The sequence below is a fragment of the Nomascus leucogenys genome, chromosome 14 (genome assembly GCF_006542625.1).
Source record: "Nomascus leucogenys isolate Asia chromosome 14, Asia_NLE_v1, whole genome shotgun sequence".
In the NCBI taxonomy this organism is placed as follows: domain Eukaryota; kingdom Metazoa; phylum Chordata; class Mammalia; order Primates; family Hylobatidae; genus Nomascus; species Nomascus leucogenys.
Genome location: NC_044394.1, coordinates 74209469 through 74226768, shown reverse-complemented (window position 1 = coordinate 74226768; position 17300 = coordinate 74209469). Strand labels below are relative to the sequence as shown.

The window sequence follows — 17300 nt, the reverse complement described above, 5'->3', positions numbered from 1 at the left end:
TTCAAGACCAGCCTAGCCAACATGGTGAAACCCCATCTCTATCTAAAATAACAACAACAACAAAAATTAGCAAGGTGTGGTGGCATGCGCCTGTGGTCCCAGCTACTTGGGAGGATAGCTTGAGCCCAGGAGGTGGAGGTTGCAGTGAGCCAAGATCACACCATTGTACTCCTGCCTGGGTGGCAGAGCGAGACCCCCATCTCCAAAACAAAACAAAACAAGAACAAAGACAATGAGATTCTGATACTAAAGGGACAGCTTAAAAAAATCGAAGTTTAGGCTGGGCGCAGTGGCTCATGCCTATAATCCCGGCACTTTCGGAGGCTGAGGCGGGCGGATCACTTGAGGTCAGGAGTCCCAGACCCACCTGGCCAACGTGGTGAAGCCATGTTTGCTATGCAGGCAGTCCTTACCTTGCATGGGTTCAGTATGCACAAATTTCAATTATCACAGGTAAATAACACCCATTCCCCAAAAATATAGTTCAAATTTTAGTTACCATTCTATATTAACTATAATGGCATAAAGCATAAACTCGGACTGCTGGCTCTTCAGGCCACCAATCACTGTAGAAATAACAGATGCATATCCTAACATGACCAATGGCGTCATTTCTTTCAAAGTCTGTTGTGATTGGTCACTGCGCCTTTGTCATTCTTTTTGTGCCCACCTTGTGGCTCTGTTGCCTCCTTGTCTCCCAGGGACAAACCCACATGACATTTTACAAAAATGGGTAATTGAAAGAGGGAGTCGGTGAACAAAGGTAAGGCATTAGGAGATATACCTAATGCTAAATGACGAGTTAATGGGTGCAGGAAATCAACATGGCAGATGGATACATATGTAACAAACCTGCACATTGTGCACATGTACCCTAAAACCTAAAGTATAATAAAAAAAAAGGGCAGTAAAGAAATGCAAAGTGATAGTGTTCAACGTAAAATTTGAATTGAATGCAAGACTGTGGAAAGTTGATACTGCCCCCGCTGATAAACTTTAGATGTGAACCAGCGGTCCTTAGTGAAGGTGAACTTATGCATATACATGAAGAGGTTGTGACAAAAAGGTTGAAAATGTCCCAGAGAAAGCGACACTGTCAAAAAACAACATTGAAGGAATACTGGGAGATATTTTACAACATTGAAGGAATACTGGGAGATATTTTACAACATTGAAAGAACAAAAGGTAAAAAGTTAGCAGTCAATCCAAACTTAGAAAGCAATGCGACAATTCTTCAAAACAGAGAAACTATATTTTCTCCATATCATAAGTTACATGACTAGAAGGCAAACTATTTAACCTACTCTCGATCGTTTTTTACAAAGAAATGACACTTTAATTTTTCATGTTTCTAACATTTTAAACTACAGTAGAAGTAAATATTAGTTGTAATTTTTTTATTTTCTTGTACATGTATAACTGACATGAGTTTTCTCATTGATTTTTAAATTACTATTTTTAATTAACAATTGAAAAATTGTATATACCTGTGGAGTACAATGTGACATTTTGATCTATGTATATGTTGTAGAATGAGTAAATCACGCTAGTTTCCCATCAATTATTAAGATCTCTTTGCATGATCTCAGCTTACACAAAGTGAGGCCTGCCTATATTTGTAGATTATAAAAGATTTAACTGAGTTCTGAAAGCTTTGACTATTTGTTTTTCCCGGTTACAAGCCAATGTTTCTCATATATTTCAAACCCATGACTGGTCTATTGGTATTTTACCAGGTTGGGTAGATTATGCCCCCTCTTCAACTCCGGCGCCTGGCAACGCAGATCCTGTGCTCATCATCTTTGGCTGCTTTTGTGGATTTATTTTGATTGGGTTGGTTTTATACATCTCCTTGGCCATCAGAAAAAGAGTCCAGGAGACAAAGTTTGGGTAAGTTACCAGCTAAAAATGTTTGCCCACTGGTATTGACAAGGTTGTTATACCAAGTGATTATGCCTTTCCTGTTGGGCCAGCTGCTCACATTGCTCCCAGATGGCTGCCCTGCCTTATGCGTACCCTGGGCTCAGGCAGCTTCCTGACTTACGCCATGGTCTACAGAAGCAGCTGCCAGCAAAAGCCAGCCCTGAAAAGGGTTCCTTTACAGAGAAGAGTATCAGTAGACCTTTGCTACTCAAACTGGGTTGCTGTTAAGTGAGGGCTTTTATTAGAAGCCTTAAAAATAGGCCGAGTGTGGTGGCTCACACCTGTGATCCCAGCACTTTGGGAGGCTGAGGCAGGCGGATCACTTAAGGTCAGGAGTTTGAGACCAGCCTGGCCAACATGGCAAAATGTCGTCTCTACAGAAAACACAAAAATTAGCTGGGCATGATGGCACACGCCTGTAATCCCAGCTACTTTAGATGCTGAGGCACAGGAATTGCTTGAACCCAGGAGGGTTGTTGGCAGCTTGGAGTGGGACAGAATGAGTGAGGGGTGTATGGCTATAATTTGGAGGGGGCTGAGCCTCCCTCTTTCATCGCTCCACCTTCAGAATGCTACTAGAACATCCCACTCGCTCCAAGACTTGCCATAGGTGTGGGAAGGGCTTAAGATTGGCAGCCAGGCTACCCTTTATTTGTGTTCATCCCAGTCTTAGGGGTCAGTTACTTTAGTCTTTATAAGCCTATTCTTACAATTGTTATACCTTAGTATGTGAATTCTAAGAATGACTATTTTAAAGAAGTGGACAAAATCTGATCTAAATCTTGAACATATAATTGACTAAAATACATCCCAGGATCTTGGTGTGACATGTGGGCTCATCATTAAACAAGTACAGAGAACCTCTGCAGAAGCTGCAAGAGTAGCTCATTAATATGTATTAAAGGCCTGCTAGGCACTGGGCACTGTGGTAGCCTGGAATACAGTGGTGAACAAAATCCTGCCCTCATGGGGTTCACAGTTCATGGGGAGTCAGGCAGTAGTCAAGCAGTCACAAAATAGATTAAAAATGGCAACTGTAATAAATTCTATATAAAGAGGTAAGAATGTGTCAGAAAAATTTGGCTGCATTAAGAAAGTCAGGGAAGGCCTTTGTGCAGAAGTGGCTGACACCAGAGCTAAGATCTGAAGAAAGAGCAGGTGTTCATTAGATGAGAGAGAAGAAGAGCATTCCAGCCAGAAAGAGCAGCACATGCCACATTACCAAAAAGTGGGGCTGCTGAGTACAGCAAATATATTAACAAGATTACAATACTATTTCAAATATTTAGAAATAAAACTATTTCCAGGAGCCATTAAACTCAGCAGAAGCTTAAAACAAATGAAAGACTTGTAACAGGTTATTTTTATCTATGCCGAAGTCAGTTCCCATGGATCCTTACTACAAGATCTATTCATTTGTTGCTTTTGTAAAACCACTTTCTTTTTTTTTTTTTTTTTTTTTTTTTTTTTTTTTTGAGCAGAGTCTCGCTGTGTCCCCCAGGCTGGAGTGCAGTGGCGCATCTCGGCTCACTGCAAGCTCCCCCTCCCGGGTTCACGCCATTCTCCTGCCTCAGCCTCTCCGAGTAGCTGGGACTACAGGCGCCCGCCAACATGCCCGGCTAAGTTTTTTGTATTTTTAGTAGAGACGGGGTTTCACCGTGTTAGCCAGGATGGTCTCGATCTCCTGACCTCGTGATCCGCCCGCCTCGGCCTCCCAAAGTGCTGGGATTACAGGCTTAAGCCACCGCGCCCGGCCTGTAAAACCACTTTCCAGCTCTTTTTTTTTTTTTTTTGAGACGGAGTCTCGCTCTGTCGCCCAGGCTGGAGTGCAGTGACGCAATCTCGGCTCACTGCAAGCTCCGCCTCCCAGGTTCACGCCATTCTCCTGCCTCGGCCTCTCTGAGTAGCTGGGACTACAGGCGCCCGCCACTATGCCCGGCTAATTTTTTTGTATTTTTAGTGGAGACGGGGTTTCACCGTGGTCTCCTGACCTCGTGATCCGACCGCCTCGGCCTCCCAAAGTACTGGGATTACAAGCGTGAGCCACCGCGCCCGGCCTTCCAGCTCATTTTTAAATGAAAATACTTTTATTTTTACTTATAAAAGTAATCATTATGTTTTTTTAAAAATCAGATTATATGGCCGAGATCACGCCACTGCACTCCAACCTGGGTGACAGAGCGAGACTCCGTCTCAAAAAAAAAAAAAAAAAAGAACTGACTATTTTCACTTCTTTTGTGGATCTTTGGTTGCTTCAGGCCATCTGGGGTGTATAGGTGCAGGTCACAGGGGATATGATGGCTTAGCTTGGGCTCAGGGTCCTGACAATTAGTACAATACATTTGTTACAGTTAATGAGCCAATATTGATACATTATCATTAACTAACATCTCTACTTTCTTGAGATTTCCTTAATTTTCACCAAATGTCCCTTTTCTGTTCTGGGGTCCCTTCCAGGACGCCACATTTTACAGTCAGTCGTCACATCTCGTTAGGCTTCTCTTGGCTGTGGCCATTTCTTAGACCTTCCTTGTCTTTGATGATCTTGCCAGTTTTCAGAAGTGTTAGTCGGGTGTTTTGTAAGATGCCCCTCTATTGCAATGTGTTCGATGTTTTGCTGATAATGAGCAGGGGTTATGGGTGATTGAGAGGAGGACCACAGAATTAAAGTGCCACTGTCATCACTTCTTATCAAGGGTGCGTATTGACATGATTTATCACTGTTGGTATTGACATTGATCATCTGGCTGAAGTAGTATTTGCTGGGTTTCTCTACCATGAAGTTATTTTTTCTCCCTTTCCCTACTGTTCTTTGGAAGCAAGTCACTATGCATAGCCCATACTGACAGCATGAGGGTTTAACTCCCTCCACCCCTTACTAGCTACATAAAATATTTGGAATTCTTCACCACAGGAGATCAGTGTCTTTTCTTCCATTCATTCATTCAATCATGTTTTCATAAGTATAGACTCATGGATATTCATTTTATACTCATAGTCTAGTATTACTTTAGTTTCTTGCTCAGACTGTTACAGCTTTGGCCACTGGGAGCTTATCCGTTATTCTCTGTTCTTGATGGTACCTAGCTAGAGTAGTTTCAATATTGCCAAGTAAGTCTAAAATAAATCAAAGGAAAGAAACACATTTCTTCTAGGGGGAAAGCTTTTGCTGTAGAAGAGTCCGTTGAAAAGGGGAAGCTCTGTAGCATCCTTATGGAATCAGTGCCTGCCCCACTAGCCCTGTTTTTATAGTGAAGTATCTTTGTTTTCATTCACCCAGGAATGCATTCACAGAGGAGGATTCTGAATTAGTGGTGAATTATATAGCAAAGAAGTCCTTCTGTCGGCGAGCCATTGAACTTACCTGTAAGTTGACTTTCATTTCCCTTTTTGGCAAAAGTTAAAATAGTTGAGAACAAAGAAAGAACAACAGACAGATTTCTAACAAAAGCCAAAGGTGTCAAAGAAGAATGGATATTTTTAATGTATAAAATGTCTTTAAAAGCAGCAAGTAGATAGTCAGACATTGCCATGCACAGCTCTGCGGGCTAATTTACTGCAATCAGGAGCTTGACCTGGGGTTAAAAGGACTCATAATGTCATGAAATGTGGCAGAAAAGAGGAACCTTCTAGGGGACAGAAGATGGGTAGAGGTCAGGGATTTAAAGAAAACTTCTAACTAGCAAACATAATCTCAAGCCTCATTTCCTGTTTTCCTGGCAACCAAATCCCAGGATGATTTGCCAACATGCTTTATAGTAATTATGGTTTGAGCTTTGCTGAATCAAGAGAGTGGGGACTTCTGGTTTAAACAGTGGAAATAAACAGATACTAGTGTTCCTGAATAATTTCAGAAAAAGTATAGAAAGGACATGCAAATATTAACAAATTCATGCTTCTGGATGTTTGGCCCCAATAAAGGAAATACATAAGAATGACAGAATACAGGTTGCTTGAAATAGAAACTTGCTTGGTGTAGAATATTATTAATTTCTTTACCTTTCTAGTCTGTAAGTTTTGACTTTTAGATATCCTCAAATTTTTTTTAATTTAAAATTTTAAAATTTGTCGTTTAGACCACTTTCTTTCCTTTACTGGAGAACTACTGGATACAGTTTTTTCTCTGAGAACTAATGTGTCCTAATTATCCACATTTTTTTTGTTCTTTCAAGAGCTTGTTCATGCCTTAACTGTGGGCCAGACTGAGTCATTTGCCAAGAGTTGTTGAACTGGTCCCCTTCTGGTTAATTTCTCTTGTTGCCAACACGGCACATCTATTATATACCTTACTATATTATATATTTTATTATAGAAAATCTTTTTCTCCAGTCCCTCAAAGTGCTCGATTTAGCCCTTGCTATGCTGTTATAATGAGGTTTCATATACAGTATGTAAAATAAGAGCTTATTCTCTACATGTTTCCTGTGATTTGTGAGACTCCATCCATGGCGTGGGAGGGTAGGGGAGGTGTGGTTCTTTTGTGTACTGTAGTTAAGGGTATAATATTAATAGTAAAGAATTCACTAGAAAGTACCCATTGACTTATCTTCCTTACCCCTTTAAGTCAAAGGCAAACCACCCCTACATGAAGCTGTTTGCCGGCTGCTGCTACCACACAACAGGAAGAGAAATATTGTTCTGATTTTTGTAATTCTTCAGAATTAACCTTGCCCTGAAGGATTCATTATACTTCGTTTAATCATCATAAAGTAGGAAAATTGATTACTGGCATTTTGGGGAGAGAAATAATAGATACAAAATGAAAAGAGGGGCCAGCCGCGGTGGTTCACACCTGTAATCCCAGCACTTTGGGAGGCCGAGGTGGGCAGATCACTTGAGGTCAGGAGTTCGAGACCAGCCTGGCCCACATGATAAAACCCGTCTCTACTGAAAATACATAAATTAGCTGGGTGTGGTGGTGCGTGCCTGCAGTCCCAGCTACTTGGGAGGCTGAGGCACAAGAATCGCTTGAACCCAGGAGGCAGAGGTTGCAGTGAGCCAAGATCGCGCCATTGCACTCCAGCCTGGTGACAGAGCTAGACTCTGGCTCAATAAATAAATAAATAAATAAATAAATAAGGAATGTTTTATTATACAGGACTTTATTTCATTTTAATTATCAAGTGAAAGAAAACACACTGACAATTTTTGCACATACTGTGTTACTCCTTTTTCAGTACGTAGCTTGGGAGTCAGCGAGGAACTACAAAATAAACTAGAAGATGTTGTGATTGACAGGAATATTCTAATTCTTGGAAAAATTCTGGGCGAAGGTAAGCAGTTTAGAATAATTCTTTAACATGTATTTATTAAATAAAATACCATCTTAGGACTCTGAGTTGTACTATGGATAGTTATATTTTATTATTTAAAATGATAGACTGTTGATTTTTGAAACTCAGATCTGGCAAATGAAAAGATTCTCTTCAATGCCTAGCACATACAGGTCCTTGAAAAATATTCTTTCTTCATTGAAAAGCATGTAATTCATTGATTAGTTTCCTATGTACTTTAAGCTTATTCCTCTAATTCTTAAGTTCGTTGTTCTTGGCACCTTTCTAATTAGGAACAAAAATGAAAATACATATTTAACTTGTTGAGTTGTTCTTAGGATGAATGATAATGGTATTAAGAGTTTGTGCTTTAAAAACTTCAATAATATTTTTCATGTTCTCTTCTAAGTGTCTTGGATTGGTTATAATGCTTAATAAAGTGATGAGCAAAGGTAGGCCCAAGCCACCCAAGCTCGTGACAAGCAGGAGACTAGAGCGTGGTGCATCGCCCTGGTTTGCGATGTGGGTGGCCTGGGCAGGCTCTGCCTGGCTGCCTGTGGGTGAGTTGCTCTCATAACCCATGAGACCAGCAGCTCTGGCACTGTAGCACTTCTGTGGTCAGGGGAGAGTTCGCACAGTGTCCATACAGGTGTTCTTTCACTTCACAGGAGAGTTTGGGTCTGTAATGGAAGGAAATCTTAAGCAGGAAGATGGGACCTCTCAGAAAGTGGCAGTGAAGACCATGAAGTGTGAGTTATCAATGATGAATCCCGTTCTTCTGGGGTGGGCAGTTGCTTCAGTATTGGGTGCTCCATGAGGCCATATGTCACAATCTCAGTTGCCAGTGGGCCAGAAGGCAATGTGGAACACTGGTCACCAAGGGGGACTTACTATAATGAGCTCTTCATGCCTGCATTACATATTCTTTATACTCAAGGCAATAACATTTTTTATTTTTACTAACTCCTGCATGCCTATGCATACATACTCTCTGTCTTGCTCTCTCTCGTTCTTTCACTGTCTGTCTCTCTCTCACTCTCATCTAGTAGAGCTAACAACTCCAAAGTAGAGCATCAGTTGCCGAGGCAGGGGTGATCTGATGGCAACATCTGACCCCAGGGGCTGTTCTGGCCGACCTGTCTAGTGTGGTGGGGCCACTTCCTCATTTGAGGATGATTGCATGACCCTGAGGAAGCTGTGGGCTGCCTGGCAAGTAAGTTCCCCAGAAAGAGGAGAAATATTTGGTCAAGGCATATGAAGAGTTGCTATCATAAGCTAGAACTTCCAGGCAAGCTGGGAAGAGAGCCAGCAGTGGGGCAGGGAGAGTCTTGTAAGTCATAGCCAAGAACCTGCTTTATCCTGCAAGGAGTAGAGCACTATTAAGAGTCTTAACTAGCCAGGCGCGGTGGCTCACGCCTGTAATCCCAGCACTTTGGGAGGCTGAGGCGGGCAGATCACAAGGTCAGGAGTTTGAGACCAGCCTGACCAACTTGGTAAAACCCCGTCTCCACTAAAAATACAAAAATTAGCCGGGCGTGGTGACACACACCTGTAATCCCAGGTGACTGAGGCAGGAGAATCACTTGAGCTTGGGAGGCGGAGGTTGCAGTGAGCCAAGATCACACCACTGCATTCCAGCCTGGGCGACAGAGTGAGACTCCGTCTCAAAAAAAAAATCTTAACCAAATGAAGAATAGAGTAGGTTAAATTCCAGAGGGTTCATTTTGATGTCAGTATGGAGGAGAACAAATTACAGTGTTGACAAAAATAGTGGTAGATGCCAGTTAGGGCACTCTAAAATCTATGCAGTCTAGGCCCTCTCAAATACTTTTTTTTTTTTTTAATTGAGATGGAGTCTCACTGTGTCACACAGGCTGATGTGCAGTGGTGCCATCTTGGCTCACTGCAGCCTGCACCTCCTGGGTTCAGGTGATTCTTCCACCTCAGTCTCCTGAGTAGCTGGGATTACAGGCACCCACCAACACACCTGGCTAAATGTTTGAATTTTTAGTAGAGAAGATGGGGTTTCTCCATGCTGGCCAGGCTGGTCTCGAAACTCCTGATCTCAAATGATCCACCTGCCTTGGCCTCCCAGAGTTCTGGGATTACAGGCATGAGCCACCTCACCCAGCCTAAAATCTATATAGGTAAGGAAACTATAGTGACTTGCTGACCTGTCTAATTGAAATAGCTAGAAAGGGGGCAGGTTGTGCTGGGCTTCTTCATTACCATAAGATGACCAGATTTCACTGGCAGAGCAAGGTAGCATTTCCTCTCCATGTCCTTCTTCCAGGAAGTGCATTTCTGGAGCTGGGGCCACACAGCTGTATAAGTTTGATTCTATAGGTGTCTGGCTGGTCATGGCCTATCACTGGGGAACTTAGAAAATAGGTCGTGGTCATGTGGCATTTCACCCAGTCTTCATCATGAATCATGGATGGAGATTATTTGGTGCTTAGTTTGTCAATATTCTTGATGTTGCTTCCTTATTAACCCCTTGTACCTATTCAATACTATTTTCAATCAGGGAATAAAGTAAAATTGGATTCTTCCTAAAATTTAAATCCACTATTTACTGGACATTAAAGCATAAGTTAGATTATAAGCATGTACTGAGACTCTTAAATGAAAAGGCTGAAGTTTATTTATTTTTTTCTTTTTGAGACAGAGTATCGCTCTGTCGCCCAGGCTGGAGTGCAGTGGCATGAACTCAGCTCACCGCAACCTCTGCCTCTGGGTTCAAGCAATTCTCCTGCCTCAGCCTCCCGAGTAGCTGGGATTACAGGCACACACCATCATGCCTGGCTAATTTTTGTATTTTTTTGTAGAGATGGGGTTTCACCATGTTGGCCAGGCTGGTCTTGAACTCTTGGCCTCAAGTAATCCGCACACCTCGGCCTCCCAAAGTGCTGGGATTACAGCTGTGAGCTACCACGCCTGGCCTGGAGACTGAAGCTTAATTCAGTTATAAAAAGGAACCACAGTAACCAACAAGTCACATGAACCGGTACTTTTTCTTTTTAAATAGACCATAATGACTAATATTTATGTGATACTCACTGTTAGCCAAAGGACATTGCAGTTATTCCTGTATTTCATCAGGACAACAGGAAGAGAAAATGAACATAACTAAAAAGGAGGTTCAGGAACTAGCCCCCAGAAGCTAAAACACCCTGAAGTTAGAATACTCACTGGAGTTGAACCAAGCACTGAGCCATATTCTGCACCATTCCTGCCTCTTGTATGATTTTATCTGAGCCTCACAGTGCATCTGTGGGGAGTCCTTCCGTAATCCCTATTAGGGATATAAGGCAGGTATATTAGGAGGCCTGGTGGGAGGAGCTGGGCCTGGAACCCACTTTTTCTCTGGCTTGACTCTGCAGTTATTTAATTTCATTAGGGTAACTTGCATAGGGATTACACCCCTGCTAATTGTCAAAGATTGAGAGAATAATCTCTAGCTTCAAAATCCCCAGGCTCAGGTACATTTACCTGCAGGTTGGACCCCTGGGGAAGAGTCAGCAGGCAGAGCCCTACCCCTCTATTCCCCCACCTGGTTGTTTGCAGCAAAGGGTGAGGGCAAATTTTTGCAGATGTATAGATTTTTTTTTAATTAGAAATTTTTTTAAATTTTTCTAAATTTCCTTCAGTAGAAAGAAGATTAATATATATTAAGCCCATAGGATGGTACAGACACTGCATTAGATGCCCTCATGCATGATTTTAATCAGTAGTTATACCCTGTTAACACAAATTCCCTAAAGCAAGCCGGACTTTTTGTTTTATTTGTTTGTTTTTAATTGTGGCAACATATATATAATATAAAATTTACCATCTTAACCATTTTAAGTGTACAATTCAGTGGTATTAAGAACCACATTCAAAATGTTATACAACCATCACTACCATCCATCTCCAAAACTTCTCTTTTTTTTTTTTGAGACGGAGTCTCGCTCTGTGGCCCAGGTTGGGGTGCGGTGGCACGATCCCGTCTCACTGCAAGCTCCGCCTCCTGGGTTCACGCCATTCTCTTGACTCAGCCTCCCAAGTAGCTGGGACTACAGGCACCCGCCACCATGCCTGGCTATTTTTTTGTATTTTTAGTAGAGACGGGATTTCACCTTGTTAGCCATGATGGTCTCGATCTCCTGACCTGGTGATCCACCAACCTCGGCCTCCCAAAGTGCTGGGATTACAGGTGTGAGCCACCGCGCCCGGCCCCAAGACCTTTCATCTTGCAAAACTGAACCTCTACACCTACCAAACAATGACTCCCCACTACCCTCTCTCCCCAGCCCTGGCAAGCACTATTCTATTTTCTGTCTCTGATTTTGACTCTCTAGGTACTTCATATAAGTGGAATCATAGAGTATTCATCCTTTTGTGACAGGCTTATTTCACTTAGCATAATACAGAATTTTAAATGTCTCTCTTAAGCCAATTTAATTCAAAAAACTTGGTATGAAAATGCATCCAACTCACAAGGCGTGGTTGAGCCACCAGACTTGCAGGACATACACCAATAGAAACAGAGAGGTGTGGGGTTCTTTCTTTTTTTGAAAAAAAGCAAATATAATTGCAACAGATCAGTTAGAATTGTTCTTTGTTTTGGTTTTGGGGTTTTTTTTGGAACTTTTTTTCTTTACCGTTAGACTTCAACTTTTTAGAGCAGTTTCAGGTTTGCAGAAAAATTGGGCAGAAAGTACAGAGAATGCCCATAGGTCCCCTCCTGACACACATAATTTCTCCTATTATTAATGTCTTTTATTAGTGAGCTGCATTTTTTGCAATTGATGAACCCATGCTGATACATTATTATTAACCAGAGTCCATATTTTACATTAGGGTTCACTCTTGGTGTTGTACAGCTCTGTGGGTTTTGACAAATGTGTAGTGTCATGCATCCATCATTACAGTATCATACAGAACTATTTCTTGGCCCCAAAAGTTCCCTGTGCTTTGCCTGTTTGCCCCCCTTCTTATCTCCTCTAGCCTACTAGACCCTGACAACCACTCATCTGTTTCCTGTCTCTATAGTTTCATCTCTTCCTGACCTGGGTTTTAGAGAACAGAATTGCTGTTGCCCCCTTAACTGAGTAAATTATCCATACTTAACCTTTTCTATTTTCTCCTTTAGTGGACAACTTTTCACAGCGGGAGATCGAGGAGTTTCTCAGTGAGGCAGCGTGCATGAAAGACTTCAGCCATCCAAATGTCATTCGACTTCTAGGTACTTCTGAGAAATGTGGGAGTGGGTGGCCAAGAGGGCTCTGCTGATCTGCTCTGTGCCAAAGGAAAAAATCTCTGGTGTAGATAAGTTTGCACTTTGTATAACCCCAACATAACTTATAACATTGAGGTTTTCACCCAGACTTTTCTTCATAATGATGTTTTCTGAGGCTGATAGTAATAATGAGTTTGCGTTTTCTGGACACTGATGGGCTCAGGAATGATTTGAGTTTTCCACAGAATTCTAGGAGAGTGTGAATTAAATTGTCCTCAGTTACTCAAAGGCAAGACACAGAGGTGGTTGTGTTATAATTTTTATTAATTTAAGGTTATACATGAGTTAGATAGCAGTGGGATAAAGCTGAAAAAGTAGACAAATTCCGTAGGTTTATCTTTGAGAAATAATTTATTAACCTGTTTGAAAGTACTGATTTCTTAAGATCATGATACATTGATGATTTCATGGGATATGATTTAACAGTTCCGTAGAACATGATTTAACGTAATTTGGCTTTGCAGCTCCATTAGCCAAAAATTACAAAAGAGGAGATTAAGTATGGAGTGGATGCTGTGTAAGTGGCTCTGTCCCGAGAGAGAAGAATAACCTGGAAATAATTGAATTTTCTGCTGACCTTGGTTTTTTGTTTTTGTTTTGCCATCCTGTGACTGGATACATGCTAAATTCTTTTGGGATCTTTCAAAGTTTTATATGATTGACACTGCAGAGAGATGTGAAAATCAATGTTTGTATACAGTATTATGTCAAATAAGCTACTGTTATTCATTCACTGCTATTGGCTTTAGCGGACTATGAGAACAATTGCACTTTGTGATCACACCACAGAGTGCAGGAGCTTTGCAAGCATGGGATCAGGTGACAGCCTCCGGCTCTCAGATTCCATGATAAATGATATTGTAGTTTCTCCTTTGCAAAACTGTTAAAATTTAGGGATGTGAATTTTACCTATAGCCCTTCAAAGTTATTGTAATAGTTTAAGCATTTGCAGTAGACTTCTTCACATGATTAAATATCTATCACATGAAACTAGTTCGCCCTAGTTCAGTACTAGTTCAGTATTGACTTCCAGGGTTGTAGTGTTAGGGAATCATAGCCACTGGGGATGTTGTGTCTTTCATTTCCCAGACCTCCTTATCTGAAACAAAAATCTTATGGGGTCACTACCCCTCAGACTCAGTCTAACAGAAATTCCTAGGTTTCTAGATGGCTATACTTGTTACAGTTTAATTTGTGACAGCCCTCATGCCCTCATTAATCTGAAAGGGGGAAAAAAATACCAGTAGTGGACCCTGTGTGTGTTCCATTTTCTAGAATAGAGTGCGAGTTAGGTGCTCTTGGTTTTTTCAAACTGTTAACTTGGTAACACATGGCTTCAGTTTGTCCAGTGGTCCACCAGGGCTTTTCTGGTCACAGTAACAAGGGCTCTTTGTAATTGATGCTGTGTTTGTAATTTCAGGTGTATGTATAGAAATGAGTTCTCAAGGCATCCCAAAGCCCATGGTAATTTTACCCTTCATGAAATACGGGGACCTGCATACTTACTTACTTTATTCCCGATTGGAGACAGGACCAAAGGTAATGATCTCCTTGTGTTACCCCTGAATGCTTCTCGGGGCTTATGTGACTTAGCCAGGACAACCAAATCATCTAATCTTGAAAGTGAAGCCAGGAAGGAGAGGACATTGACCTTTGTTCGGTGCTCCCTGTGTGTCCAGGGTTGAAATGTGGGGTCTGTCCTCACAGCAGGCCTTCTCCAGGTATTATTATCCTGCTTTATGGTGGGCTAAGTGGCTGTGTGCGCAGTCTTATGGACAAAGTCTTACCAACTTGAGTTGGGTGGCCCAGGCTCCTGGTTCTGCACTTCACACCCCTCATGGCCGCATACTCCCCAGAGCTTGCAGACTGTGGGAAGGCCATTGAAGGTGGCTTTCCTAAAAGAAATTTTACAGAGCTCATTCTGGATTTCAATGTTTGAAGAAGTGTTGGTGACCCAAGAAGACTGCACAACTGACATTCTGAAAAGTGTTTGTAACATTTTACTCCCTATGTTGACTTACCCGCCATGAGCACTGTGAAGCCCTGGGAATTTTGGATGTAGCTGTAGAGGCAGTTACGGATCATCTAGGAAATTTAGGACCACGGAGACACTTGCCTTTCTTCAGGGTCAATTTTCAGTATTGACTTCAAGGGCTGTAGCATTGAGGAATCATAGCCACTGGGGACATTGTATCTTTCATTTCCTAGGCCTCCTTATCTGAAACAAAAACAGTATCCTCCTGTTATGTTTTGTGGACAAACGGTGGACTGCAAGCAGGTGGTGTGTGTCCTGACTACATGCCCAGCTAAACAGGACGCCCCTTCTTGCCTTGCATGCATCTTCTCTGTTGCAAAAGGCAGTGATCCTGCAGGGTTCTGGTTGGGACACGTGTGGGAACAGGGTGTGGCTGGCCTCTGTCAACAGTCATTCTCTGACTGGGCAAAAGGGCAAAACTCACTCCAGATCATCACTGCCCTTAATCACAGCTGTAAGAAACCACAGGTCCTGGGAAGGAATCGAACCACCCATTCTACACCTTGGCATTCTTGGACACACCCCACCTTTGTCCCTTTAGCTGCCATCAGTATCAGGACCGCTGAGTGCAGTAGTGCAATTAGGAACAACTGCTTCCTTCACTGCGTCAGTGATGGCTCCGGGAAAGAATTCTTGCTGCTCTTACTTGATGGTCTGATGAGTCCACAGGATGAAAGTGCAAGGAAATTAGTTCTTAGGGACCAGGAAAACTCACTCCCACTGGCTCTGCAGACAAAACACAGAGGGGGTAGTGTCCCATGCAGCACCAGTGTGGTGGAGTTCTGCACACTCCCCTGTATCTACAAACCTGGGGTGACAGTGGCCTAGGGTCAGCCAGATCACTTTTCCAAGTGAAGCAGTGCCATGGGACTCACAAACTATTAACCAAAGGAGGTTTATTAAGTTCTGCCCAGGTGCGGTGGCTCATGCCTGTAATTCCAGCACATTGGGAGGCTGAGGCGGGGGAATCACTTGAGGTCAGTTCGAGACCAGCCTGACCAACATGGTGAAACCCCATCTCTCATGAAAAAATACAAAAATTAGCCAGGTATGGTGGCAGGCACCATCTACTTGTAATCCCAGCTACTTGGGAAGCTGAAGCAGGAGAATCACTTGAACTAGGAAGGCGGAGGTTGCAGTGAGCCAAGATCACACCACTGCAATCCAGCCTGGGCAACAGAGTGAGACTCCATCTGAAAAAAATAAAAAAACAAGGTTTATTAAATTCATTAGTTCACTCTGTGAACAAGTGCTGACTCTAAGGTGGGTACTGAGCTCTGGGGACACTGGAGGGAACATGACAGATGCGGTTCCTGCCCCATGGAGCTGACCTGCTTGTGGTGAGTAAGGGGAGAACAGGAGACAGACAATTGGTTATTCATAGTGAGGGAGCTGTGGGCACCAGGAGCACAGGGGCTCAAATGCCCAGTGGGCCAGGCAGAGCCCAGCGGGGGCACAGGGGCAGGAAGTGTGCAAGGTAACTAGACTGGGGGTGTGGTGTCCGTGCACAGATGCAGAACCTCATGGTGACAGGGCCAGGACTTCTTCGTTTCAGTAACCTGGAGAATGTTGGCAGATAGATCAGAGATGGTGATTGGAATATGAAGCCCCATATGCTGCAGGGTCTGCCGTTTAGAAGGAGGAATTGTGCAGAGAAATGTGCATTCCCTTCCCCCCGCCCCTCACATCAGTCACTGAGCATCTTCATGTCAGGGAAGCCACGTGCCTTCTAAAAGATGTTTGGGCCCCATGTGCTGTCAGAGAAGCTTCTTGTTTTTGGAGTCCCCTCTTTTTGGCTTGTTCATTGTAACATCTCTGGATGCAAGGTGCCTTTCAGTTCCCCGGTGGAGGCTGCATGGAGTTGCTTTCTAGTTGTTCACTGAGGGTGAACTTGCTCACTCCATTCATCTTCTCTTTATCATGAGCCTATCCATCCTCAGGATCAGAAGATGTGTTGGGAATTGGTAGGCCAGCATGCTTGCCTCAGCAGTGCCCCTAAGAGGGGCAGCAACCCCTGCCCTGAATCCTTCTAGCATGGAGAAACTAGAGAGAAGCAGAACCTCAGACTGAAGTGCCCCGACCTCTGGTAACTTATGAGCTTAATAACCACAGGTCACAGGTGACTGATAGAGTTACAGTGAACCATGATGACAAGAATGACAACTGAGGGCCTTCATGGGGAAGTCGGCTTATAAAAACACTAGTCCTCATCCCAAGAGACAGGTCAATCTGTAGAAACAGCCCTTTATTTAAAATTTGGGAAAGCTGAAACAAATAGGCAAAAATGTGAGACCCAATTTAGAGTCAGCACATGCTGGAGCCTCCTTTTCTACTTCCAGCTGCCGTTATTGGTATCTTTCACCTGTGTGTGATGGAGGGGAGGGGACTTTTGCTTTGCTTTTTTTCCCCCTTTTACTCTTTCTCTTCTTCCTAGGGACAGTTTAAGTGATCAGGACAGGAGAGTGGCCCCCTTTCTTTTTTCCAGTTCCCCCCGGCCCCATGCCCACATGTACTCCTGTTCTCTTCCATGAGAATGCACTTGTCTTTCACCAGCATGAGTACTCACTGTAGAGACAGGAAGCTGCAGCTGCATCACACAGCTGTTATAAAATCACCAGGACTCTTCCAAAGAGGTGAGGGGCCTAGTCCTACACAGAAAATATTATGGACAGGGCTGAGTATTTTCCTCCTCTTTTTCCCCCAAAAAGAAAGATGATTGCATTATAGGAAGTCTGTAAAAGAATAAAAAACTACCCACAATTCCCAACACCTTAGTACAATTGT

General features: G+C 43.0%; 1 protein-coding gene across 1 annotated transcript in view; it reads left to right on the top strand.

Annotated features, from left to right (window-relative positions):
* MERTK (MER proto-oncogene, tyrosine kinase) overlaps positions 1-17300 on the top strand; it is a 130338-nt gene that overhangs the window by 97240 nt on the left and 15798 nt on the right. Inside the window, exons 10-15 of the mRNA XM_030827648.1 lie at positions 1738-1891; positions 5205-5290; positions 7102-7197; positions 7866-7946; positions 12335-12427; positions 13902-14020. Coding sequence (XP_030683508.1) covers positions 1738-1891; positions 5205-5290; positions 7102-7197; positions 7866-7946; positions 12335-12427; positions 13902-14020 — 629 coding nt within the window. The remainder of the gene's footprint in view (positions 1-1737; positions 1892-5204; positions 5291-7101; positions 7198-7865; positions 7947-12334; positions 12428-13901; positions 14021-17300) is intronic.